The 26,225-nt window shown below is 55.8% G+C and overlaps 2 protein-coding genes across 7 annotated transcripts in view; both read right to left on the bottom strand.

Moving 5' to 3' along the window:
- Positions 1 to 448, bottom strand: part of CLSTN1 (calsyntenin 1) — an 80,903-nt gene extending 80,455 nt beyond the window's left edge. For all 4 annotated transcript variants that reach the window (XM_029230196.1, XM_029230199.1, XM_029230197.1 and 1 more), the window contains exon 1: positions 344 to 448. In XM_029230196.1, coding sequence (XP_029086029.1) covers positions 344 to 434 — 91 coding nt within the window. In that variant the 5' untranslated portion in view covers positions 435 to 448. The remainder of the gene's footprint in view (positions 1 to 343) is intronic.
- A 20,543-nt stretch (positions 449 to 20,991) lies between these two features.
- Positions 20,992 to 26,225, bottom strand: part of CTNNBIP1 (catenin beta interacting protein 1) — a 53,392-nt gene continuing 48,158 nt past the window's right edge. For 2 of the 3 annotated variants that reach the window (XM_029229728.1, XM_029229729.1), the window contains exon 5: positions 20,992 to 23,443. In XM_029229728.1, the coding sequence (XP_029085561.1) occupies positions 23,385 to 23,443 (59 nt within the window). In that variant the 3' untranslated portion in view covers positions 20,992 to 23,384. The remainder of the gene's footprint in view (positions 23,444 to 26,225) is intronic. The other variant, XM_029229731.1, reaches the window with a different exon arrangement.

The raw sequence follows: 26,225 nt of genomic DNA, 5'->3' as shown, positions 1-26,225 counted from the left end.
TAAGCACACACCAAAAATTGTGCGTGCAAACCCGGCCTGATGCACATCTCGGCACACAACACACGTACCCGGTATCTCACCCCAGGGATGCCTCCCCAGCCTGCGGGCGCTGCCGAGGAAGACTGACCGACGCTTCGGCCCTTCTGCACGGCCCCCCAGATCCGCGCAGCCACCAACCCGGCGCGGGTGCGATGGGGGCGGCCAGCTTCCCCCCGGCGCCTGCAGCGCGCGCCCACAGCCTCTTGCGCCGCGACCCAGAGCCGCGCGCCGGGCCCCGAACCCCGCGTCCCGACCCGGCTCCCGGCGCTCAGCCCCCGCGTCCCTACCCGGCCCCGACGCTTACCTCGCGCGGCCCAGACCCCGCCGCCGCACAGCAGCCCGGCCAGCAGCAGCCAGGCGGCCGGGGCCAGCGCGGGAGCAGGGCGGCGCAGCATCGCTCCGGCTCCCGGCGCCGCGGCCCGCCCGAGGCGGGAGCGGCAGGGACGCGCGCGGGGCGCCGAGCGGGGCTCTCGTGGCCCGAGGCCGGCTGCTTGGCGCTGCGGCGAGCACCGGGGTCCGAGGAGGCGCCGCCGCCGTGACGCTGGGCCGCGCGCTCGGGCCGCGGGCGCCCTCCCCTCGGTGCAGGCAGCGCTTCGCTGGAGGCAGAGGCAGCAACTAAGATGGCGGCGGCGCTCTCTCTCGGGTCCGGCGAGGGTACCCGGCCGGGGGCGGGGTGGCGGCGGGAGGGGCGGGGAGGGGAGCGACGGCGAGGCGCGCGCGCGGCGCCCCGGAGAGCGCGCGGGGCGTGGGGTGGGGGCGGGGCGCGCGGGCCTACGAACCCGCCGGCGGGGCCTGGAGCGCGCGCCCGCGGGGCCGCGCCGGGGATTTGGGCCCGAGAGGGGCTGGGAGAGGACCCGGGGGCTGCACCCCCCTGTTAGCTGCCGCAGCCGAGAGCATCAACTCCTCATCCCCACGTGCGCTCACAGGCCCCGGAGCCGAGCGAGAGCTACCCTGGGGCCCGTGCCTCCCCTTTCTCCCCTTCCCAGCCCCACCCCAAGCCAGCAGACCCCGCTGGAGGGTGCAGCCCAGGGCCGCTGAGCGCCAACACCCTGCGCCACTTCGAGCAAGTCACGTCGCCTCCCAGAACCTCGGTGCCCTCTTCTGCCAAGTGGCGGTGATGAGAGGGAGCTTGCGGGGTCGTGAAAGGTATTCAAGGAGACGAGGTCAGCGAAACGCGCTTTGTAAACAATCAAGGGCTGCGCAGCACGTGCTGCAGTGGTTCCAGCGCTGGGAGGGAGCGTGCTTGTTCCAAGTCCGTCCTGAATTTGTAACTCAGGATGCCTCCATTTGCTGAAGAAATCCGTCTGTGGCTTTTTAAAGGCGCGTTGTGCAGGTGACCCTTTCTAGATCTTAGTGTGATGCTAACGGTCCCTTAGAAATGCAGAAATCCAAATGGATGAAGAAGGATCCCTTCAGGGCTCTTGGGTCCTTCTCTTTTCTTCCTGTCCTGGGGTCCCTACCTCCCCCCGACCCCTGGGGGCGCCTCACACTAGAGGAAAGGACCAGGACAGTCATGGATGGTCTGCTGAGTGCCAGGCACTGTGCCCTATGAGCCGACTTTATTGGCTTCATTTTGCAGAGAAGGAAACTAAGGCGAAATGACTTCCCTAGTTGAAACAAATACTGTAAAAAGATCAGCCCTCAAGGACAGGGCTGGCATTAAGGAGACACCCACAGCAAAGGTTAAACGATAAAATGTTAATTATTCAAGACTCTGCTGGAAGAGCTATCAAAGGTGATTCACCGCACAGTGATTGCCCTTGGCCCTGTTTGCTGAGAGGGTCTGACCGGCCGGTGGGCTTTGTGGAGACGGCTTTGTCGAGACCAGCTTGGGATGGGGTGAAGGAGGGTGGGCAGGCAGCCTGGGGGGCTGGGAGGAGAATGAGTCACTCAGTTTGTGGAGAGCAGAGGACTTATTTAGGAGAGTGGTGGGTGAAGAGCCCAGAAAGGTAGATCGAAGTCATTGTGAGGTGCCTTAAATGTCAAGATGAGGGATTTGGACCTAATCCTACAGGCCACAGGAAGACCTTGGACAGCAGTGAACAGAGGTGTGATGTGACCTTGGGGGGAGTTTCAAAGCAGTCTGCGATGGAATATGCTCTTCCCTGTCCTTTGTCCCTCAAAGTCATCCTCCACCAAAGCCTGAAGACTCCACATCTCATCCCCCTGCCCATCCCGCCCCTGAGTCCAAGAGGACTAGACTCCCTTGGGTAGACCCCTCCCCCAGGCACCTGCCTGGCCCCTGCCATCTCCAAGCCATGCCCCCCACTCCTTCTCTCCAGCACTGCAGAGTCATCCTCTCCGGGTGTTGCTGTTGCTTCCGGGCCTTCCTGGTTCCCAGTGGCTCCCTGCTGCCACCTCATCAGGCCCAGACAGCTCTGCTGGGCTTCCCACCCCTCATGCCTGGGCCCCACCCAGCTGACCTCAGGGCCCACTGTCTCACCACTCTCTGAGTTCAAGTTCATTCCTTCCCAGGGGCAGCATCACATGGCACACCATCCCCAACCTTTGCCCTGAGCCTCAGGTCCTACCAGTGCACTTTCTGGGCTGCCTCCTCCAGGAAGTCCTCTGGACTATCAGGCCCTCGCTCCCCAAACCCACATGCTCTTAACCCAACAATCCAGGCTTCATAATCTGCTACTTTGTGCTGTTGATTGACTACTCCACATGTGTCCTCTTCTTCTCCACACTGTTCTAGTGGGAAGGACCCAGATGGTACAGTCAGACAGCACTGGATAGGAATTCTGGCTTCTGCTACTACGAATGACCTTGGACAAGTTACAGAGCCTTCTGAATCTCTTTCCTCACCTGTGAAATGGGATAATGATACCTATTTCCTAGAGTTGTGAGAATTAAATGAGATGATGCAATTAAAGTGCCTCCTAGAGACTAATATACAATAGGTCTAAACCTATGGTAGTTTGTTCTTTTCCTTCGAGCTCCTAGTGTACTGCTGAACATACAGGAGGTCCTCAGTAAACACTCGGTGATGAACTAAATGAATTGCTGAGTTAGTTTTTTATTATTATCATGCAGATCACATCTCAGAGAGTAAAAGACATAGCCTGTAGGTTTCCAGGGACCTTGGAACATAAACATAAAATCAGAAAGGCATAATCTCAGAACTATGTTTTGAGCCAACAGGCTGATGCCAAGAGGGGAAATGTATTCAGTTCTGTAAGCAACACAAACTGAAGCTCTTCGGTGTCTGGAATCCTGATCCCTTTATCTTCTCACCCACTCTGTCCCTTAGAGAAACAGAGAGATAGATCTAAGCAGGTCCAGCGGCAGGTGGGCAGGCAGGCGGCCCCAGAGCTCAGTGCAACCTGCACACGCTGAGATATTGCCCATAGGACAGTTAGTCCAGCTGCAAGGCTCAGCTTGAGCGTGTTGGAAGCCAGGGAAACCAGTGAACTCAGTCTCTGGTTGGCCTGACAATAGCCTCAGCCATATTGGCACTTTTCAGAGGTCTCCACGTGATGGATTAGTTAATCCTCAAAATGGCCCTGAGATGGGGATCGATCCAAGCTGAGGCTATGGGTAGCAGAGAGGGTCGTTGCCTGAGCCAAGCCAGCTGCTGGCTCAGCAGCAGCTCTGGGAGCCCTGGAGCGGGGGAAATGAGGCACCACCCAGGCCCATCCTTAGGCGGCGACTGGGAGGTTGAGCCGGTGGCTTTGTCAGCCAGGCAAGGAAGACTTGATCTTTTGAACGTATAGTCAGCCCGTCTGAGCAGTAAGTAGAAAGGACACAGAATTTCCATGGTGCTGCATCTTTTGAAATGGCTTTTGCTAATGACAATAGCCTAAGCTTTCTACCTGGAAGTGACATATTACTTATGCCTCCAGCAACTCTTTCCAGAAGGTACTTTTATGGTTCCAGATGAGAAAATGTAAAATTTGCTCAGCTCATTGCTAGAAAGAAGGACACCTGGGATTCAATTTCATGTCTGAGCCCAAACGATGCCTTCGTCCCTACAGGAAATTACGCCCAAGATACAAAAAAAAAAAAGCCCTGCACGGGATCCCACAACTTGGAGCCAGCCTGCCCCTCCACGTCAGACCCTCCAGCTGTCCGAGGCCCTGGGAGGTATTCCTCATCCAGGCTGGGGTTCCTCACCGGCTTGTTCATTCCCAAGTCCAGAGTAGAAACGGATGAAATGAAGGCTCGTGCAGGAAGGCTCTTTGCCAGAAGGCCGAGTCCTTCTCTGGTGGGCGGGTTATTACTATTAACACAGCATGCGCTGCTCGGCCAGTGTTTGTGGAACCCAAGCTGGAGGCAGGCAAGCCATCGTTGTGGCCGCTCTCCTAATGATGTTCTTGGGGGCAAACCCACTTCAGGGCTGCGCGGGAGAAGGTTGTGAGAATCTTGATGACAGCGACAGATAGGACTAAAACCACAGCCCCAGCACCACCACCAGGGTTCCCCGAGGCCCTGGAAACCGGGAGGTCTGGCCCCATCGCTGCCTTCTGGTGGCCTGGCCAGGTCACTCCATTGCCTTTAGAAGGGATAATTAATGAGGGACGCGACGATGTGTGCTTAAGAGCAGGAACTCTGGTGGGACAAACCTGGGTGAAACCCATATCTATCCGCTTCCTTCCCTTTTATAATATTTCCATTTAATCTTTTTTTTAAATTTATTTATTTTTGGCTACCCTAGGTTTTCGTTGCTGTGCACGGGCTTTCTCTAGTTGCAGCGAGCGGGGGCTACTCTTCGTTGCATTGCGCGGGCTTCTTAGTGTCGTGGCTTCTCGTTGTGGAGCACGGGCTCTAGGCGCGTGGCACTCTAGTAGTTGTATCACGTGGGCTCAGTAGTTGTGGCTCACGGGCTCTAGAGCGCAGGCTCAGTAGTTGTGGTGCACGGGCTTAGTTGCTCCACGGCCTGTGGGATCTTCCCGGACCAGGGCTCAAACCCACGTCCCCTGCATCGCGCCACCAGGGAAGTCCCTCCATTTAATCTTATATGATTATATTAAATATTGGCATGGGTCCAAAGTCAAATCTAGAAAGCAAGATGCTCAGAGAAGTCTAGTTCCATTCCTGTCTCTTCCTTCCTGTCCCCTCCTCCCCTTGAAGATTACCATTTTGTCTTTTTTGGCTTATCCTTCTATTGTGGGAATTTTTTTTAAATGCAAGTGAATATTTAGATATGTCTCTCCCTTTCCTAGATAAAAAGCAGCCTATCACGGGACTTCCCCGGCAGCCCAGCAATTAAGACTCTGCACTTCCACTGCAGGGGGCACGGGTTCGATCCCTGGTCAGTGAACTAATATCCCCCATACCATGCAGTGCGGGGTGGGGGGGGAAGCAGCATATCGCACCAGATGTTCTGCATCTTGATTTTTTTCACTTAGTAAAATATCCTGGAGATGGTTCCATCTCAGTATACAAACAGAGTCTTCATTCCTTTTCATAGTTGCATAGTACTCCCTCATGTGGCCTAATATTGTAATATAATAAGAAATCCATATTTGGCCTTTGTCCCTGGATCCTAGCACAGAGCTCCTAAATCCCTTGGGAGCATCTTTTGTTCTAATGAGGTGACTCTTGGTGGGCTCCTGGATCGTTTCAGGATGAGGGCCAGTCACCAGAAAGACCAAGCCATGATTAGAAGCTTGGAAATTTCAGCCCCACTCTGCCCCAACCTCAGGGAGAAGAAGGGGGCTGGAGATTGAGTTAATAATCAATCATGCCTACATAATGGAGCCTCCATAAAAATCCCTGAACTACAGGATTCGGCGAACTTCTGGGCCAGTGAACATATCCACTTGCTGAGAGAGCGATGCACCCCAACTGCACAGGGACAGAAAGCAGCTCCTGTACTCGGGACCTTTCCAGATCTTGATCTAGGGACATTTTCATCTAGCTGTTCATTTGGATCCTTTATAATATCCTTTATAATAAACTGGGAAAGGTAAGTCGGGTGTTTCCTCGAGTTCTGTGGGTCATTATATCAAATTATTGAAACTGAAGGGGGGGGTCACAGCCAGGTCAGACAAGTGTGGGTAACCTGGGGACCCACTACCTGCGATTTGCAAAAGAAGTAGAGGCAGGTGGGGCTGAGCCCTAACTCGTGGGGTCTGCACTAACTCTGGGTAATAAGTAGATTAAGTTCATTTGTAGGACGCCCAGTTGATGTCCACAGAGAATCAGAGAATTTTTGGTGTGGAAGACCCACACATTTGGTGTCAGAAGTGTTGTGAGTAGAGGGGACTTCCCTGGTGGCACAGTGGGTGAGAGTCCGCCTGCCGATGCAGGGGACACGGGTTCATGCCCCGGTCTGGGAAGATCCCACATGCCGCAGAGCAGCTAGGCCCGTGAGCCATGGCTGCTGAGCCCGTGAGCCACAACTACTGAAGCCCACTAAGCCTAGAGCCCATGCTCTGCAACAAGAGAAGCCACCATGATGAGAAGCCCGCGCACCGCAACGAAAAGTAGCCCCCGCTCGCTGCAACTAGAGAAAGCCTGCGCACAGCAGCAAAGACCCAATGCAGCCAAAAGTAAAATTTTTTAAAAAAGAGGTGTTGTGATTAGAGAAAGAGTTTTCCTTCCTGCGGACACACTGGAGTTTATTTCATCAGTTCCCTAATGATGTGTTGTTTCAAGTCTTTTGCTTTTACAAAGAGTGAGGCAGTGAGCCTTTTTGTATTTTTGCCAGTTGTACCGGTTTCTCCCTCTGTGGCCTTGGGTAAGGTTCTCCACCTCTTCAATCTCTGTATCTCCATCTGTAAAATGGAGATAAGTCAGTGCCCACCTCCCTGGGTGGATGTGAGGGATAGAGGAACCAACGCACGACATCAGCTGTTATCATTATTCATTTCAGCACCATTATTCATGGTGCTGATGGCTCGGGGCTTTACATCTCTCTGGCAGTGGCAGAAACCCTGACTTAGGAAGGGGCATTCCTGTGGTCTCCAGGGAGTCAGCTTGGGGCGCTTGGGTTTGGGTTAGACTCTCTCCAAAGCTTTCTATAGCTCTCCACTTACAAAGGAACCAGGAATTCCCACACATGAGGCATCGGCTATCTCTGGCCGGTGAAATTTTCCAGGGAAGGAAAACTCACCTTGACACGGAAGCCAGGCAGCTCAATTTTGCACCCCCAAAAGGGACAGAGATTGAGCTTTCCTGCTTATCCTCACTCCCAAAGGTAACACACAGCCTTTTCTCCTCTCTTTGGATGGGCTGCCAGGGGATGCACGTGTGCCACTCACTTCTGCGCCACGGAGAGGAGGGGTGGCTTTTTTTTTTTCTTTTTTTGGTGGTACGAGGGCCTCTCACCACCGTGGCCTCTCCCGTTGCGGAGGACAGGCTCCGGACGCGCAGGCCCAGCGGCCACGGCTCACAGGCCCAGCCGCTCTGCTGCATGTGGGATCCTCCCGAACCGGGGCACGAACCCATGTCCCCTGCATCGGCAGGCGGACTCTCAACCACTGCGCCACCAGGGAAGCCCGAGAGGAGGGGTGGCTATTTTATTCTGCAGCACCAATCATACACCCAATGCGCTATACACACACCACACATGGGCAAACGTGGTCCCTCTGAGGGCACACAAGCCAAATATGATGTGCCCTGTCTGCATACAACACGCTGATGGAAAGGACTAGACTGGGTTTCCAGGGAGGAGGGAAAGGCGAGGGCAGCAACTACCCAGAGGAAACACGGCCACTGTTTGGGCACAGTGGAAACAACACCAAACTTGGGTTCTATCCGTAGCTCCATCATATTTCCTAGAATTACGGGGGAGGTTGTAGAATAAAGTGGTTAAAAAAAATGGGAAGGTTGTCTTACTCACACGGTCTTACTTCAGGTATACCTGGGTTCCGATTACTAGCAGAAAAGACCAGACAACCTAGATACTCTGAGCTTCAGTTTCCTCATCTGTAAAATGGTCACCATCACCATCGTCAACATCATCAACCTCCTTTAGATTTTTTTTTTTTTTTGGCCACGACATGCAGCATGCAGGATCTTAGTTCCCCGATCAGGGATCAAACCCGTGCCCCCTGCAATGGAAGCTCGGAGTCTTAACCACCGGACTGCCAAGGAAGTCCCATACCTCCTTTAGGTTATTGTGAGGATCAAGTGAGAGGATGCATATAAAGGGTTTAGCTCAGTCTGAGGCACATATTAGATGCTCAGTTAGTGGTAACTGCTCCCACGATGATGACGATGGTGCTGATGACGTATATGAACGTACTTGAGATGTCTAAGGAGTTGGTGATGGTCATAATAACTACTTTCATGCAGCCCTTTAGATTTTGCATCTGTTTAGCATACTTCCTTTCTCAAGGGCATCTGATGCGTTTGGGACTCACAACAACCTCCCTCATAGGGGTTTTTATTTAACTGATGGGAAGCAGGAGTTCAGAGAGGTTGAGTGACTTGCCAAGACCGTGCAGCATGGAATTAGCAGAGGTTCCTCTGGCCTTTTTGTGTTTTTCCCTGGACCAGCAAATGACAATAAAAATCAAGAGCCAGATTTCAGAAATTCTGGCTCTTTCAAGCCTCCAGTTCATTTAATTGCTCAGGGATACCTTTTTCGCTCCTTCCTCATCTGTGTAGCAGGGATTAATCACCCCCAGAAATCAAGAAATAACAAGCATGACTCACATAGTGAGTGTTCGCTGTGCAAGAAGCATTCTTTGCATTATCTGATTTCAATGCTAGCAGCAATCACACGCAATGAATACCATGATTATCATGCTTTTACAGAGGAGGACGCTGGGGCTGAGAAAAGTAAAGTAATTTGCCCCAAGGTCACAAAGCTCAGTGGTAGAGCCAGGATTCAAACCTATATCTGTCTGGCCGTAAAGCTGAAGCTCTTACCGACAACATCACTAGCTCCCAGAAACTGCTCTGATGGTGAAAGTTTCTGCAACACCAGGAAAAGTCAGAGGGGCATCCAGACGGGAGAACTGCTTGGCTGATCTCCATCCTGTCCAATACCTCTTCCAGCTCTGGGAGCTCCTGGTATGGTGGATGCATGGTCAGGATTGGCACTGGGTCAGAGCCCTAGGCATCTTCAGGGCCCAGAAGATCACAGCAAAGCCACAGGGCAGGTGCTGCCCCCTTCCCTGTTCGGCAGGCAGGAGGGACCAGGGGAGGCCTAGGGAGGGGCTTCTGCTGCCGCCCCTTTGTGCCCTCCCTTAGGGCCTCTTGTTTCCAGTCACCCCTGGGCCTCAAAGGGCAGCAGGAAGCCCTTTCTCCTCTCCCCTGCTGGCCTCAGTTGCTGCGCTGGGCTTCCAGCATCTGAAGGCATTGATTTAGGGGATGCAAATGAGGAAGCTGACTGTCAGAGGCAGACAGTCTCCCCGACACCAACGCATGGACCAACCGCAGAGAGGACCCAAGAATTCTCAATGAGCCCTGCTGTGGCTGGCTTAGCAGGAGCCAGGCAGGAGGCCCAGCACAGCCTGGGAAAGGCAGACAAGCAAATTTCAGGAAGGCGCTGGAGCGAGAAGGGCCTCCCTCGCCCTCCGCCCAGGCCCTGGGGGGCAGGGGCACCCTAGTGGCCTGGAGGGGAGGGGAGGGGGCCAGCTGAGGAGTCTGTTAATCCGACTCCCACCCTGGTCCCCCACAGGCCCAGCTAGGAGCCCGGATAGATGGGCGAGGAAAGACTACCTGAACCGCAGGCCACAGGCTCAGTCCATTCCTGTGTCCCTGGGGCAAGACCTGGGAGCTGGAGAGAAGGAAGAAGAAGACGGGGCGGCCAAGTATGAGCACAGGGAGCCCCAGACGCGCGGCGGTGGGTGGGTGGGGGAGGTGGAGGCTCTGCGGGGCGCTGGCTGGGCCGGGGGTGCCACGTGTTAGGATAGAAGCTCCGGCTGGCTGCCAGCAGGCCCGAGCAGGGCACCTTGCAGCTGAAGGAGGCAAGCACGGGCAGAGGAGGCTCCAGAAAGCTGCCCCTGGGGCCGAGGAGACACAAGGCCGCCTGCGTGCAGAAAGGGCAGAGGAGCTTGTATCTGCCCTTCTGAGGAGGGTTGCCATCTGCCCCCGGACTTGACCACCACCTCAGGAATAAGGACGAGAGATCCCAGCACCGGGCCTCAAGTTTCCAAAGCCGAACCCATCCTGCCCCAGGCCCCAAACAGCTGCCACTTGCATGTGAGTCATGCCCCAGTCACCAGACTCTCTGCCATCCTAGTTGGGGGGGGGGGGGCGGGGGTCAGCCAAAGCCCCAGTGTCAGGACTTGTGGAAAGCTCTGGATTCCTCACTCCTTCAACACCCTCATCCTGCCCACAGCTCCAAAGGCCAGCCTGGTGCCCGGCTCTGGACGGGCTCCAACTAGGGTGCCTGCCAAGCATCCCCCCTCCCCGAGTTTCCCCCTCAGCTCCCCTCGGAGCGGGGTGAAGGGGAAACGGATGTTAATTTGCTCGTCTTTGCTAATTTGAAAAGGAGCATAAACAGCGGAGCGCAGTCGCACGGCCCTGCTGAGGGTGTAGTTTAGGTCCAATTATGTGCTATTAGTGCATTTGCTCTGTGTTCCCATGGCATATTAATTGCAGATTTGGTATTGTGGCAATTAACACAATTATGGGCTCCATCTCTCTGCCAGGAGGCCACAATCCACATGCTTTTGGCCAAGGAGTTGGGCTGGTGAGATGGAGGGAGGGTCCCACTCGGGAGAATGCCCACCATTATGGGTAGAATGTGTCTCTCCAAAGTTCGTTATGTTTAAGTCTTAACTCTTAGTAACTCAGAATGTGACCTTATGTGGAGGGGGTGGGTCTCGACAGAAGTAACCAAGTTAAAATGATGTCATTGTGGGTGGGCCCTAATCCAATATGACTGCTATCCTCATAAAAAGGGGAAATTTAGCTGTGTAGAGGGAAGATGGATGATGTGAAGAGACATGGGAGAAGACAGCCATCTACAAGCCAAGGAGAGAGGCCTGGAGCAGATTTCTCCTTCACAGTCCTCAGCAGGACCAACACTGCCAACACCTTCATCCAGCCTCCAGAACCGTGAGAAAATGAATTTCTTTCTTTTTTTTTTTTTTTTTTTTTTGGCTGCACCGCATGGCTTGCAGGATCTTAGTTCCCGACCAAGGATCAAACCCGTGCCCCCTGCAGTGGAAGCATGGAGTCCTAACCTCTGGACCACCAGGGACTTCCCTAGAAAATGAATTTCTCTTAAGTCACTTATGTTGTTTGTTAAGGCAGCCCAAGCAAACCCATAGACCCACCTCTACCCTATGCAGAGTTCCCCATGGGAGACAAGGAAGACTCGGGGAGTGGACACCAGTGATGCTGTCTGATTAGAAGGCTTGAGAAAGACTCAGCAGTGATAGCCAGCACCTCCCTCCTGCCCAGCACCTCTTCCCAGGGTTTCCCATCACTGTGGCCTCTGTTCTCCTGGCCCCCGAGCCTTTAGTCTCCACAGCACTGCTGTGGGAATTCCTCTGCACCCACCTCTAATTAGTCACCTGTCTGGCCAATCCTGGATGGGTCACCTCCTTTCCCTTTGTCATCCCCTAATCTTAATGACTCAGGATTACTTACCTTGTAAGGTAAAGAGTATGTGTTATTTCCCGGGTTAAACCGGAAAATAGTCAGGTGTCTGCACAGCGCTTTCAGGCTCACAAGATACTTAACCAAAGACCTGTTTCCATTCCACACTTGAAACCACTCTATGGGGGTTGGTATTATCACTCAGTTCACAGGTGGGGAAACTGAAGCTTGGAGAAATCACACACAACCCATAAGCAGCAGGGCTCAGGACTTGAGTTCTGTGTTCCAATAGCTGAGGGAAAAGCTAGATGAAAAGCTAAATGAAATGGATGTCTTTATTGCAGGACTTCTCAGAACCTTTAGTATACTGCGACTCTCCAAAAGAATGTGTATAGCATGTAGCATTTTCCGGCCTTCTTTTACTCTTGTGGGACATCTGCCATCCTAGGTAGGGGCTACATGACACCACAGTGCTGCTCTAGGATGGCAAAACCAGGTCTACATGCGGAAGAAGAAAACCCTGATCTCAAGGGGCAGGTCCCCTTCCTACCCCCGTGGCAGGTTAGCTGAGCACCCAGGATTGATGTCACCGTGGGATTTCTCACCCCCTGGGGTTCAGCCAGCACCAGAGCCCAGTGGTGGACGGCTTGTCCCCGATCACACAGCATCATTCCCTTTAGGCACCACTGCTGTTCTGCATGTGTCCCTGGTGGCGATGATGCTCTCAAGAGCCTGTCCCACCCCGGTCACAGGAAGGGGATGTGGCTAAGGCCCCAGCAACTGTGATTGGTCCAAAGGTGGCACATTACCCAAGCAGGGCCAATCAGACACTGCCCTGGGATTGTCTGGGGCACTGAGGCTGCTGTAGGAGGAGGTCAGTCTGAAAGGAGATGATAAGACCAAATGGTGAAGCAGAAACAAGCAGCGATGGACCTAGAAGAGGAGAATCCCCTCAAAAGCAGTGAGTCTCCAGTTCCAGTCCCTGAGGCCCCGGTTCCTGCAGCAATTGCGTTCATCCTACAAGCTTACCCCCAGAGCCTCCCCAGCGACGGGATCCAGTTGGAGATGGGTTTCTGCTGCCTTCAAGTCAGAAGGTGGTGACCACTGCACGTCCCTGAGCCTGGGGTTGCTTTACCAGCCAAGACAGGCCCAACAGGGCTGTGGGTATGGGTTGCCACACAGGTGTCAGGGCCCAGCCCCCCTGAAACGTGCCCTGAGGCCTCAACCAGAGAAACAGACAACGTCCTTCTCTCTGTAGGTCCCAAATTTCTTTGTTTTTGTTCAGAAAATAGAGTCACTGTATCTGTGGGTCACAGAGGGCTCAGCAAAGGAAGCTATTTCAAGGTCAAGGTTATTCATTCATTTAACAAGTCTTTATTGAGAGGCTACAATATGTCAGGTACTGGAGACATAGCAGTGCAGAAGTCAGACGAGGTTCCTGTTCCCACGAGCTTACCTTCTAGTGGGAGGAATGAGAGATAAACAAGCAAAGGAAGAAATTCATAAATAAGGCTTTTTCAGATAAAGAAAATAAACAGAAAAATGGGATAGAGCATGTCAGGGAGGAGAAAGCAAAACAGGGTGGTCAGTGAAGCCCCTTCAAGGGGGTGCTATGGTCTGAATGTTTGTGCCCCACCCCCCCAAAAAAATTCATATGTTGCAATCCTAACACCCAATGTGACGGTGTTAGGAGGTGGGGCTTTTGGGAGGTGATTAGGTCAGGAGGGTGGAGGCCTCATGAATGGGATTAGTGCTTTTATAAAAGAGACCCCACAGGGCTTCCCTGGTGGCGCAGTGGTTGAGAGTCCGCCTGCCTGCCAATGCAGGGGACACGGGTTCATGCCCCGGTCCGGGAGGATCCCACATGCCGCGGAGTGGCTAGGCCCGTGAGCCATGGCCGCTGAGCCTGCGCGTCCGGAGCCTGTGCTCCGCAACGGGAGAGGCCACAGCAGTGAGAGGCCCGCGTACAGCAAAAAAAAAAAAAAAAAGAGAGAGACCCCACAGAGCTCCCTCCTCCCTTCCACCTCGTGAGGACACCATGAGGGCTGGTGAGACCAGAACCTGACCATGCTGGCACCCTGATCTTGGACTTGCAGCCTCCAGAACTGTGAGAAATAAACTTCTGTTGCTTATAAGCCACCCGCTCTGTGATATTTTGTTATAGCAGCCTGAACAGACTCAGACAGGGAGTGGCATTTGAGCTGACATCTGAAAACTGAGGGTTCAGCCATGGAGAAGAATTGCAGGTAGAGAGAAGAGCCAGCACACGAGCCCTGAGGTGGGGGCAGGCTCAGCGTGTCTGGGTGATGAGAGGAGACAAGGGGCTGGGTGTGGAGGGCAAGGAAGCGTGGCAGGAGATAAGGTCACAGGTTAGCAGGAGCCAGGTCACCAGGGCCTTGGGCTGCCTACCCAAGGGAGGGGAGATTTTTATCCTGCGTGCAAAGGGCAGCCACGGCCTTGCAGGGTACAGGGTGGGAATGCGGGCAGCCTTACTTGTGCTTTCTCAGGTACCAGAAAGGCAAGCAGCTCCCAGACACACGGTTTCAGGGCAGCCCTTGGGCGGTGAGCAGAACAGAGCCTTCTCTGATACAGCAAGAGTCAGAATGCCACTGAGCCTCAAAGGCTCGAGATCACCGGTGCTATCTAGTGGTCAGGAGAGGCCAGGTGATGCTGCCGAAACAAACAGGCCCAAGACCCTCAGGGCACAAAACAACAACACACTTCTTTCCTCATTGGTAGACTGGCACAAGGGCTCTGCCAGGGCCCAGGCTCATAGGCCAGACACCTCTGGAACATTACCAAGCAGCTCTTAAAGCCTCCCCCTGAAACGGCCCAGCACTTCTGCCCACGTTGCATTGGCCAAAGCAAGTCAGGGCCACGCTTAACTGAAAAAAGAGGGCGAGGGGGACACAATCCTTTTGTGTGACTGGAAGGGAGCGCTCGGGAGTGTTTGGGGAGTGGCACCAATGACTCCTACAAGCCCCTGCTTCACAGGTGGGAAACTGAGGCTCAGACACATGGGATGGAATCACTCCAGGTTAGTGGCGGAGGGAGGTACAGCACCCAGACCCTGGGCGCGGTCCAGTGCTCTCTCGGCGATGCCCCACCCCCTCCCCACCCTGCCCCAGCCTCCTCTTCTGCCTAATGACCTTTAAGAGCTTAATCTCATAAGCTGCTGGTGCCCTCCACATACAAGCAGGAGCTCGTCCTCCCAACGTCTCAGAGGAGGGACAGGGCACTAGGACACCCCCTCTCACCCTCCTAGTCCCCCAGGACAAATGCTTGGGCCCTGAATAGATCACACAGCCTGGAGAGGGGGCGGCCAGAGCAGGCCCGAGCTAGTGCTGGCAGCTGCCCATCCAGCAGCAGCAGCAGGAATCCGCCAGGCGGGCCAGGGCGGTGAGGGTGCGTTGCCAGCTCTCTGGCAACTGCCCGGCTCCAGCCTGAACTCCCGGGCTTGCCCCGGCGCATCGCCCCCCAGACGCTTTCTCCCTCAGAGGCAGTTTCCCGGGCTCCTCCAGCTGCCCCCTCTGGGTCTGGCTGCCTGCCGGAGAGAAGCCAGGGACCAGCGACCCCAGGGGACCCGCAGGCTTCTGCCACTGCCCTGCCCTGATACCCCGCCCCGCCCCCTGGGCCACACAACAGGCAAGAAGGACAGCCCCACGGGCAGGTGCCGGAGCTCCGAGGGACCCTTCTGACTGCCTGGGCTCCTGGCAACAGGCCTGAGTTCGCCTCCTCCGTGACAAGGGTTTTGCTCCCTCCCAGGACACTGTGGCGTGTCTCCAGTCTGCCCGGGCGGCCTCCTCCGTCACCACAGCGCACGGCTGGGTCCCTCTCATCACCCGCCACCTTCCAGCTCACACGCAGGAGGTCCTCAGCCAGTGTTTCAGGGGCCCAGCTGGGGCAGCTGGGCCGGGTTAACTCCCTGGAAGTCTGGAGAGGTCCAGGGGGCCAGCCAGAGGTCTCAGGGCTCCCCTCTGCAGCTGGCCACCTGAGCTAGGGGGACCTGTGGGAGCCACCAAGGAAGGTTCTAGACAGAAACCTTGAGGGGCCAGAGTCCAGGCTGCCGCTCCCAGGGCATGGCCTCCCTGCGGCCTCAGCAGTTTCGGACGTGCTATGGGCGGGTGACTCAGCCAGAGGAAAGCCCACAGACCACCTTCCCCTGGGATGCTGGACCAGTTTCCCAGGGGGGCAAGCAGGCAGGGGCAGTCTGGCTGAGAAGGGGATGGGTGGGCAGGGGCAGCCAGCCCCCCGCCTCCAGCCTCCCCCAGCCTCCTCTGGGCTGGAGTCTGGGGGTGAGGGGCGCAGAGTGTTTCTGAGGGCGCACAGCATGGACTGCACAGTAGGCCTGGCCAGGAGGGGCCACGCCAGGCCAGGGAGGCCTGGCAGAGGCTGCCTTGAGCACCGTCAGCGCGTTGGGAGGGTCTGTGGAAACAGCTGAGGGTGAGGCTGGTGCCACCGTCGGCCGCCCCCTCGTCCGGGCCCCTTCCCCACGCCCGGGCCTGGGCCTCTGGCTCCCTGGGGCGGTGGGTGTTTCTCTTGTGAGCCAGGACACGGGGTGGGGGGGGGGGGGAAGCGCAGGCTTTGGGAAACAAGGGCTAGTTTTACTGCCTCACTGTTTCCTCTCCCAGCGTCCCAGCTCCCGGCCAAGGTACACCTCAGGCCTCCTCCTCTCACGGGCTAGGCTGCCAGGTGCCAGCGGCGCAGCCATCACCTCTTGCTTGCAGCCGCCTTCAACAGGCCGGGCTGCAAGTGAGGGCAGGAGGCTGTCCCTGCGCTGCCCACGGTGGCCCTGAGGCCAGGGAAGTGCACGGAGGGCCCTGGAGCCGGGCCTGGGAGGCCCATCACCTCGGTGGCATCTCAGCCAGAGTCTTGAGTGCGGCCTGCTCAGAAGAGGCCGCCTGAGGGGAGGTCAAGTTGCTGGTGCGTGGAGACAAAAAGACAAAAAAAAAAAAGTGGACCAGAACTTTAGCCAGTTTTACTGTTTTGAAATTCCCTCTAGTGAACAAACACGTGCCCGACCCCAGGCAGGCTGCTCCCACAGGTGGCCTACCCTGGGCCCGCCACTGCTGGTGTCCACGCACTGCATCCAGACCACAGCCCAGGAGGCAGGTGCTGTTATCACCCTCACGTTCCAGAGTAGGAAGCAGAGGCTTGGCGCCCTTCAGTGACTCGTCTGGGTCACGCAGCTGGTAACTGGCAGAGCCTGGGTTTGAACCCGGGTCTGTGCAGCTCCCGAGTCCAGAGTCCGGGAGGGCCTCCCCTGCCAGCGGCCACCCCGGGGACTGATAGGGGCTTTGCTCCACTCCACAGCTCTGGCTGGGGGACCTCAGGCCTGGGGGGTGGGGCGTGGGGGGATCTCTGATGATGGAGGAGGGGCAGAGGGGGCTGGGCGCTCATAGCCAGCGGCTCCATCTTCGGTCTGCTCTCAGGCGGAGCCAGCCGCTGTGGGAAGGAAACTCCGGCTGGGATAGGCTTTTCTTTAACCACTTGATCATGATCAAGGATTTAATTTTATCCCCTTCCCTGGCTGCCTCGGATTCTATTTGGAGTTGAAGCACCAGCCAGTGAGCGGGGGCGGGGGGGGTCCTTGGAACCCTGGCAGAATGGCCCACCCCCAGGCTCCAAGAGGCCTCTCCCTGCCTGTCCAGCCATGACAAGGTCCATCTGGGGGACCCCCCTCAGCTCTGTGGGCTCCGGAAGGCTGAGGGACTCTGCTGCAATTACAGCTCTTCCTGCGTGCAAAGCTGCTTAGCAGAGGGAGAGGCCCTGGGGGCGGAAGCAGGAGGCAGCTCTGGCCTCAACAAGGGAGCCTCTCAGCGCTTTCACCCGCATCAGAAAAGCATTCAACAAGCACCTGCTCGGACCTGAGGCCTGTCCCCCACGCACGGCCGGGAGCTGCAGACAAGGCCTTGCTCTGCGTGACTTATAAGCAGGGAATATGGGGGTGGAGGACACCGCCACGGTGACCGAATGATGACCACATGTGCTGACCACCCACTGTGGGCGGGTCACTCGGCCAAGCTTGTCATGGGCATTATCTCGTTAATTCTCAGCAACAGCCTTATAGAATAGATGCTCTGCTTTATTCTGTCTTTCCAGTGGTGGGTAATTTGGCCCAAGTCACACAACTGCTTCAATCCCACCAGGTGGCCTTCAGAATTCTTGCTGTGGACCCTTAATGTCTCCCCAAGCCCCCAAAGACATAAAGACGTAACGATTTATACTATGGGAGTAAACAGCATAAAATGAGGTCAGGAGAGAACCATGTTTGTCCAGGGCTTTATTGGGTTCAAAGCATTTTCATGTAGTTTGTCAAAGGTCCACTAGTTTCTATTATTATTGCCATTTTATAGATGAGAAAAATCAGGCTGAGACCTGCCCAAAGGTACAGAGGGTCACAAACCCGGCCCATTGTCCCCAGATTCAGAGCTCTCCCACTGCCCTCACTTGGACATGGATGTGCTTCAAGGTTGGACTGCCAGGTGCTGGGGGGGGCGCTGTGAACAGGAGGAGTTAGGGCAAAGTGGAAGAGGAACTTATTCTAGAGAAACCAGCTTAGCCTGGAGAACTGCCAGGTCCGCACGAGGAGGCCTCAGAATGCGTGAAAGGCGAGAAGCACGCATCAGAATGGACAAGTTGGGACAGCAGCTTCATCATGGAGATGAGGGCTGAACCGAGGACCCAGCAATGGGTTAACCTGCCTGACAAATACCTGTTAACAACCTACTAGAGTCACACACAACAGGGCTTGGAGAACAAGGGCAAGCACCAGAATGGCCCTGGGGAAAAGGTACTGGGCTGCCTGGTGACGCAGGATTTACCCCCAGTCCCAATCCGCCCCCTCCTGTCAAAGCTGGAAGTAGTGGCTATACGCATGGAGTCTGGGGTCAGACAACCTGGGTCCAAGTTCTGGCTGTACCATGCCGACCTTTAGCAAACTGTGTAACCCCCACTTCCTCATCTGTAAAATGGGGATAACAACATACTTAGCTCACACATGACTGAAGATGGTGTACATAAAGTACTAAGCACCTGTACGCACATAACACCCACCAAGACGCATTCACTGTGTTATTAAGACTGGGACACCAGGACTTCCCTGGCGGTGCAGTGGTTAAGCCTCCATGCTGCCAATGCAGGGGGCACAGGTTCGATCCCTGGTCGGGGAACTAGGATCCCACACACCGTGCGGCCAAAAGATTAAAAAAAACAATCCTTTATGTGGGTGTCACCTGCATGAAAGATGTTTGCGAAAACCCACCTCCTTCCATGGCCAAGGCCGAGGGCCCAGAGGAGGAAACTCTCAGAGGCTCTGGGGCTGTGCAGGTGCGGCGGGGCTCCCACAGGTGTGCCTACAAGGCGGCCACCTGCTGCACACTCTCCTCCTTCCCTGACTTCTCCGCCCCCGCCGCTCGGAAACCATCCGTGAGGCTCAGTTCCAAGCCAAGGCGATGCACTGGCTGCTATTCAAAAGGCATTTTACTGCCCTTGTCCTTTGATGAGGACTTTCTTTAAATTAGGACTAGCAGTCATGGTGCCCCAAGCCCCCAAGTCTTGTAAACACCACTCATTGCCCCAGAAGAGAAAGTTGCTTCATTGGATGGAGAAGTGTTTTTGTTTTTGTTTTCTGTTGTTGTTGCGGGGGTGGTTGGCAGGATCTCAGTCCCGAAGCAGGGATTGAACCCGGGCCACAGCAGTGAAAGCCTGAAATCCTAACCACTAGACCACCGGGTAACTGCCAGAAGTGTTTTCTAACCATGGCCTCAGGATAGTCTAGGCCTAGCTCATCCTCCAAAACAGGAGTGGGCAGCCAGGAGCCAGCGAGCGAGCCAGAGAGACAGAGAGAGAAGGAGGGAGGGAGGGAAAGAGACTGCGCGGGCGGGGCTGGTGGGTGATGGGGGGGGCGGTCCCCTGGGGCCCAGCGAGCTCCCCTGCTCCGGAAGCCGCCACCACTGAACCAGGTGCCCAGGAGGGATCGTTTTCCCTGTCACAAAGGGCCCTGTTCAAAGGCAGGAGCAGCCTGGATAGCACTCACAGGTGCTATTCACTGCGGGGCCAGGGAGAAGGCTTCATTCATTCTCCACCACCCTCCCCCCAGGCCTGGGAAACACCAGCAAGTGCAGGTGCCCTGCCTCCCTCCTCAGCCCACCCGGGCCTCCCCCAGGCTCAGCCTGGCCCCCAGCTGTCTCAGGCCTCAGCAGTCCCAAGCCTGAGGTCGGGGTCTTTGCTGGCCCCTGCCCCTGTACCTAGGAAGGTGGACCCAGAAGGTTGCCTGCTCTGTGGGCTGACGGACCCCGGGAGACCCAGGCCTGCCCCCACAGTGTTCCCCCTTCCCCTGCTGAAGTAGCCTAATTCCCATCAGACAGCGCTGGAGACTCCTCCCTCCCGGCTCCAGTGCCAGGCTCTCTGCTGGGGGCTGGGCAGGTGGTATCCGGGCCAGCCAACCCCTCCCTCTGCACGATGGCCCAGCTTAGAGGAGCTGATTAAGTCCAAGGTTAGCTACCGACAGTGGCACTCAGAACACCGGCTGGGGGTGGGGAGATTCTATACATCATTTACCTAACATGAGTCCCTTGATACGTAGCTTTTGGCTAACACAGCTGTCTTTTTTTTGTCTTTCTCTCAAGAACTGTAATTTCCTTCCTGGAAAAGGAAGTTACAGAGAAGGGCAGACCAACTCAATATAAGGCTGAGCATAAATTACCTGAAGGTAGAATGGGCTATCTTGTGAGGTAGTGAGTTCTCCAGTCCTACAGGGTATTCAAGCAAAGGCCAGACAAGCCCTTTCTGAGATGTTTCAGAGGGGACTCACACATCTGGCTACTACATGGGCTGCCAGACAACCTCCAACATCTCTTCCAACCCTAAGATTTAATTTTGTCGATTGTGCCATCAGTCCCCATGTTCTATAAACCTCATAGCATTCAGCACCCAGGGAAACTCTTCGAAAAGGAAATAGAAGCACTGAGTCCATGTAAGCAGAAAAAAAAATAAAGACCTAAAATGGGACGATGAAGGGTGGAAATGAAAAATTCTAGAAAATGCTTCCAAAGCAAAAATTCCTCAAGCAGAAATGACTTTAGCTTCCGAACTTGAATATACAGCCAAACACCAACGGATCTTCTGTTTCTGGGACGATGGACGGGACGGATACTCTGTTTGGACTTTCGTTACAAGCATTCTAAGACTACTGCCATCACACAGGATGTTGGGGTGTCTGGATAGACGGGGTGCTCAGTGTCTGCTTAAGAGCATGGAGGGGGGAGGCCACGTCTGAGGATTACTGACCTCTGCCCAACTAGGACAATACTGGGAACCTCCAGGTCAAAAAGGGGGCTCACCCTTCCTACAGACGTGTCAGCTGGGGTGGGTAGATCTGGGAATTCTCCCAAACCCCCAGCTCCACTCCAGGCCATGGACAATACAACTAGCAAACATGGTGTTTTTGCCCCTCCTTGGGGAGGGCGGGCCCCAGTAGCAGAGTCCACGTGATGCGGGGAAATCAGCTCACGAGCCAAACTATTAAAAATCTTTATTGTTAATTATTTTCTTCGACAGAAGTATTTTGGGCGGAAATACGAAGCCACAGCGACATCTCCCCTTTTCTTCTGCAGAAGATGAGAGATCAGGGCCATCGCAGTTACAAGGGGGAGGCCCACGACCCTGACAAGGACAGACTGGGGCAGGAACACACCATCAGCCAGGACTCGGACCCTCGACGGGAGCTACAGGTACAAGGAGAGGGGCCAGCCGGCAACACTGGCAAAGACAGCTGATAACAGATGTTACAACCTGGGTGGTGGGGGGAGACTGAACAAAACTCACCTTTCCCCAGGGGCTCAGCTGGAGCTGCAGGCCACTGAGCTGGGAACGAGTACAGACACACATGTGTGCGTACACGCACTGCCCCTCCTGGAGGAAGATGCTCTCAGGCCCCTGCTGGGGTCCACAGTCCTCGTCCCCTGGGGATCAACGGCCTTTTCAGACTAATAGCCAGCTAACCAGGGCGGGGGGCCCCTGTGTGTAGGAGGATGGGGTGTCTAGGTCGTGTCAAGTCCTCCGCTGGGGCAAGGCTCAGAGGAAGCTCAGAGCACAGTGTGAACGGCCACGGGGCCATGGGGCTCCCGGGGGCTGAGGCCCGGGACACGCTGGCGTTCAGCTCCCTTGCTCCACGACAGCCCCAAGCCCCGAGAAGGGGGAAGTTTGGCTCTGAGCGTCTTCTCCTGGCTCTGGGTACCTGGGGTGAGAAGGAGGCCTCAGCCATCTACTACCTCCGGGATGGGGGTAGGAGGTCGCGGCGGGGGCATGGGGAGGCTTCCCCTCCCCAGGCCCGCATCTTCCTCCAACTCCCCACCCAGATTCCACTCCCGCGAGAGATGCAGGGAGCAGGACAGGCCGCCTCCAGGGGGAGGAGGGCAGGTGGGAAGACTTGGGGCTCCTGCAGCCCTTCAAAGACCACTGCTCTGCAATGTCTTTCTGGGGGCGGGGTTGAGGGCCAGCCTGGTGGGACTCGCTCATTGAAGACCCAGCCAGCGGTCCCAGTGGGCACTTCATAAATAATGACACTGTCCCTTCCAGGCTGCCGTGGAGAGAGACCCTTCTGAAGGCAGTGCAGTGCAGGGCACGGCCTCGGATGAGAGAGCTCCCAGGGCTGGTCAGGACCCACTGCGCTGGAGGAGGCTGGGGAAGGTGGGAGGGTGCGTTTCGCGCCAAAGGCCTCCTGGGCCTTGGGAGCCAAGCTGGGGCCTTTGTGGGGGTTCTGGGCTCTCGGGCAGAGATCTCTGCTATGTTTTGGGGTCTCAGAGCTGGAAGCAGCTCCTGCCCCTTATAAGAGGAGCCCCGCCCCCGATGAGGCCTCAGGAAGTAGAATATGGAGCGAACGGCTCAGCGCGGGCAGGCTGGAGAGGTCCTGATGGCGCGTGTGAGCGATTCCATTCTCACCAAGGGATGCTGGCCGGTTGTCAACTCATGAAGTGATGCATGTAAATCCTGGCTAATGGTCATCTCTAAACTCTGGGCTGCTCGTTCAGGACAACACAAACCTCCTTGGGGCCCTGTTTTCCAGCTGTGGGCCCTGCTTGGCGTCCTAGGGGTCCCCTTGCTGATGGAGCCTGGTGTGGTCATTAAAGCAAAAGCACTCTCTAGGTGGACCCCCGGGCTGGAGAGGGCCTGCACGCAGCAGGGGGTGGGCAGCCCATGGCAACAGGAGTCATGGGTGAGCCAATGGGAAACCAAACACACATATCGAAAGCCAATCAAATGCAAACACAAACAAAAAACACGTCAAAGCAGCAGCAGCAAGCTCTTTGTGTAATAAATATTGCAAAGCGCACTTGGTTTCTTTCTTTCTTTCTTTTTTCAAGTCAAATATAACAACCAACGTCCCAAACCCTGTTTTCAACATTCAAAAGAGAGGAGCTGTTGCCATCAGCAGAACACCTGCAGCCAATCAAAGAAAAAAAAACCGTTTCCCATTAGCCAGCCAATCAAAATCCTTTTCCAGTTTAAGCAGCCAATCGGACCTCTTCACATTCCTAAAAAGTGACCGAAATAAAGCACCAGAGCTCGGAGAGCTTCCTGAGAAGCCATAAACCGAGGCGCAATTTTTTTTTTTTTTTTAAATAAGAGTCAGAAATAAAAAGGTTTGCGTTGGTCGAGATTTAAAAATAAAAAGGTTTCTTCCCGCAGCCAATCATGAGTCCGTCCCTTTAAGCCAATCGTAACTGCACCACTGGTGTCTCCCTGGAGGATTCTGAGTGGCCGTGGGGCGGGACGGGAAGGGGTGGGGTGGGGGGATCGGGGTAGGGAAGGTGACCCTCTGCCACTCAGCCGGTGAGGTCCACACAGATCTCCTGGCCTTTGCCAGCCTCCAGGGTATTCCAAGGGGTTTGCAGCTACTGCCTCCGGTCCTCCGTCTCCGACCTGGAAAACGCCATCACCACATCCTCTGCACCTGCAGACCAGGGCGAAAGAATTGCTGCTGGATGGTCCTCTGGCCCTGGGCTGCAACCTGGGACAAGGCGAGGAGGCTGCGGCCCCCGATGCAGTGTCAGTCAGTCCACTGTAGCGGGGTGCTTTCCGAGAACAAAGTGCTTCTGGGGAAGCCCACCTCCCCTCTGGGCCTGGGCCTCCCCTACAGCCTGGCCAGGGTAGGCCAGCAACCCTGCTGCACGGCTGTGGGCTGCAGGCTGCAGGGGCGAGGCTCAGAGGCTTGCTCAAGGCTACACGGTGAAGAGGTGAGCGTGCCAAGAACCCAGGCTGCTGTCCTGGAGCAGGGCTCTGCTTGTGACCCTTGCTCCAAGGTCACCAAAGCCGGGGGCCCTTGGGAACCTCTCTCTTCCTTCTTAAGACTCTTGTTTTGATCCCTTTGGAGGATCTTGCTCATAATTCCTAACAGCCAGTCCTCTTTGCCCAAACCCAACACCTGCTCAGGGGAGCGCGGCCAGGCCCATTTCCAGCCCGTGGTCGGCCCGGCTCCCATGGAGAGAGATAATGGCCATAGTCTTTTTGTTGTTATTTTTAATAGTGGATTTGAGGATTCTGGTCCAGGCACTCATGAAATCACTTCCTTTGTCTTGTTTTCCATAAGACAGGCATGCAGCCAGAAAAGGCAGGAAGGAGGGAAAGAGCCTGAAATGCTGACCTGCCTCCCCCACCTGAAGCTGCTGGGCAGGAAGGACTGAGTGGCAGACCCTGCAGGGCAGGTGAGGTGACCTGCAGGTCCCACCCCACCTCCTGGGCCCGGACCCTGCCTGCGCCCTGCCACTTTCTCCCCTTTCCCCCTGCCCCCCCTTTTTTTTTTGGCTGCACAGCATGTAGGATCTTAGTTCCCCAACCAGGGATCAAACCCGTGCCCCCTGCAGTGGAAACGCAGAGTCTTAACCACTGGACCCCCAGGGAAGTCCCGCTCTCCCCTTTCTCTAAAGGATCGTTCTTGGTGGCACCCTGAACGTGAAGTAACGGTCAGTTGCCCATGGCCTTTTAGACAAACTTCTCTTCTGTTCCGCTGGAGGACTTCTTCCCGGGGAGGGGGATCAGAGCAGCAGAAACAGGAAAGGCCACTGAGGGGGGCGCGGGCAGCGGGGCGCGGTGGGGCAGCGGACATGTGAAACGGAGTCAGGGAGAGGGCAGGACGCCACCACGGCCGGCCCCCACCCCGGGGCGTGGTGTCGGCCACCTCCGTCCACGCCACAGGGAGTCACCCCTTCCCACTGGCAGCCTCGTCCTGACCTCCTTCCTAACTGCCCTGCCACACGGAGGAGGCACGCAGCCATGGGTGCTGTAGAAGGAGGGCCCGTCCACAAGGATGTAACATTACAGACGTGTCCTTCGGTTTGGGGCACCAGAGGGCCAAGGTGCTACCCAGGGGAGTAACCGTGCCACACATGCCCCATCTGCCTTGATGGGGTTCTGCTGTTACCAGCACAACCTCTATTCCTGCAAAGGGGAATGAGCTTCTAGAAAGGAGCTCAAATCATCCGACTTCTCGGGATTGGGCTCCTTTGCTTGGGAAGCCCTACCAGTCCTTCCCCTGTCATCCCGGGAACATTCTGTTCTCGCCTCAGTCCTCGGACCACGCAATACCACTGCAGGCAGAATTTTCCTAGCAACCACAGAATCCAAGGTTACATCATACCCTGCACGGCAGCTGAGCTGGTTACCTAACAGATGCCGGCTTTTCCCGAGTGCCGCCTCTCCAGCTCGCTGAGCAGGAGGGGGCTGGAGAGAGACCACGAAAGGGGACTTGTGAGCAAAAGATGCAATGAACAGGGACAGCCCACTCACTTCTTTCCTTGCCTGTCTCGTGGGCTTTCTCGAAGGGACCTTGGGCCTCTGTGCTGAGCTGCAGGCACAAAAATAGCACCAACTGCCCCAGGAAGGAAGAGTGAGTCTGCAGAGGGAATGGCCACTGGCTCCTTGGAGGAGCCCAGACTTGGGGGCTGCCCAATGTGTGTAGCTGGGCTACACCCTGAGAGGTGGAGAAAGAAGTCACCTCCTCAAGGTCATGCAGCGACTCCAACAACTATTTAGCAAGACACCTGAGGCAGTGCAGCAACACCAGCTGGTGGCCCCATCCCTGGCTGGGGTGGGGAAGGCTAGGAGTCTGCAGCTCCCATTTATAGAGCCTCCCACTCTGCTGCTAGCTGGGTGCGGAAAGGGCCCACAGAGCTGCTGCCCATCCATACTCTGTTCTGTTCCTAAAGGACCTGCTGTTTTCCAGGCCTCACCAGCAGGGATCTGCTTTCCTTTGGGGCCCGAGCGGGGGCAGGCTCTTCCAGAGCATTGTCTGACCTGTCCTTATCACTGGTTGGCCTGGTACTAATCATTCAACAAGGGCCTGACCTGAGCTCACAGGCCTCTAGGCGAGGATGCTGCCCTTCCCTTTCCTCTTTTCCATGGAACTTGGGCCAGTTACCTAACAGGGAGGGTAAGCTGCTTAGTTAGTTATTAAGATTCAAGCTCTCAGAGCTTGAGAGCCAGGAGGGGTCTCCAAGGTTAACCCTCATGGTCCCTCCTTCTCCCTTAAAGGCTAGGATGTGGGGGTTCCCTCAGATGCTCTCACTGTCCTGGAAACGCAGGGCTCACAACAGGAAGATGCTACAAGGAAGCCAGCAGGCCGAGCCCACTGCCTCTGCGCCGTCAGCTAGGTTTACTATCCTGTTTTACCGACAAGGCTGGTCCACCCCACTGGTACCTCTGCTGACGCTGTCCGGACTTGGGTTCAGAGTTTGTCC

Source organism: Monodon monoceros, unplaced genomic scaffold (assembly GCF_005190385.1).
Source record: "Monodon monoceros isolate NGI ecotype Baffin Bay Population unplaced genomic scaffold, NGI_Narwhal_1 Super_Scaffold_18, whole genome shotgun sequence".
Lineage (NCBI taxonomy): Eukaryota > Metazoa > Chordata > Mammalia > Artiodactyla > Monodontidae > Monodon > Monodon monoceros.
The sequence above is the reverse complement of the archived record's forward strand: the minus strand, read 5'-3'. Positions and strand labels throughout refer to the sequence as shown.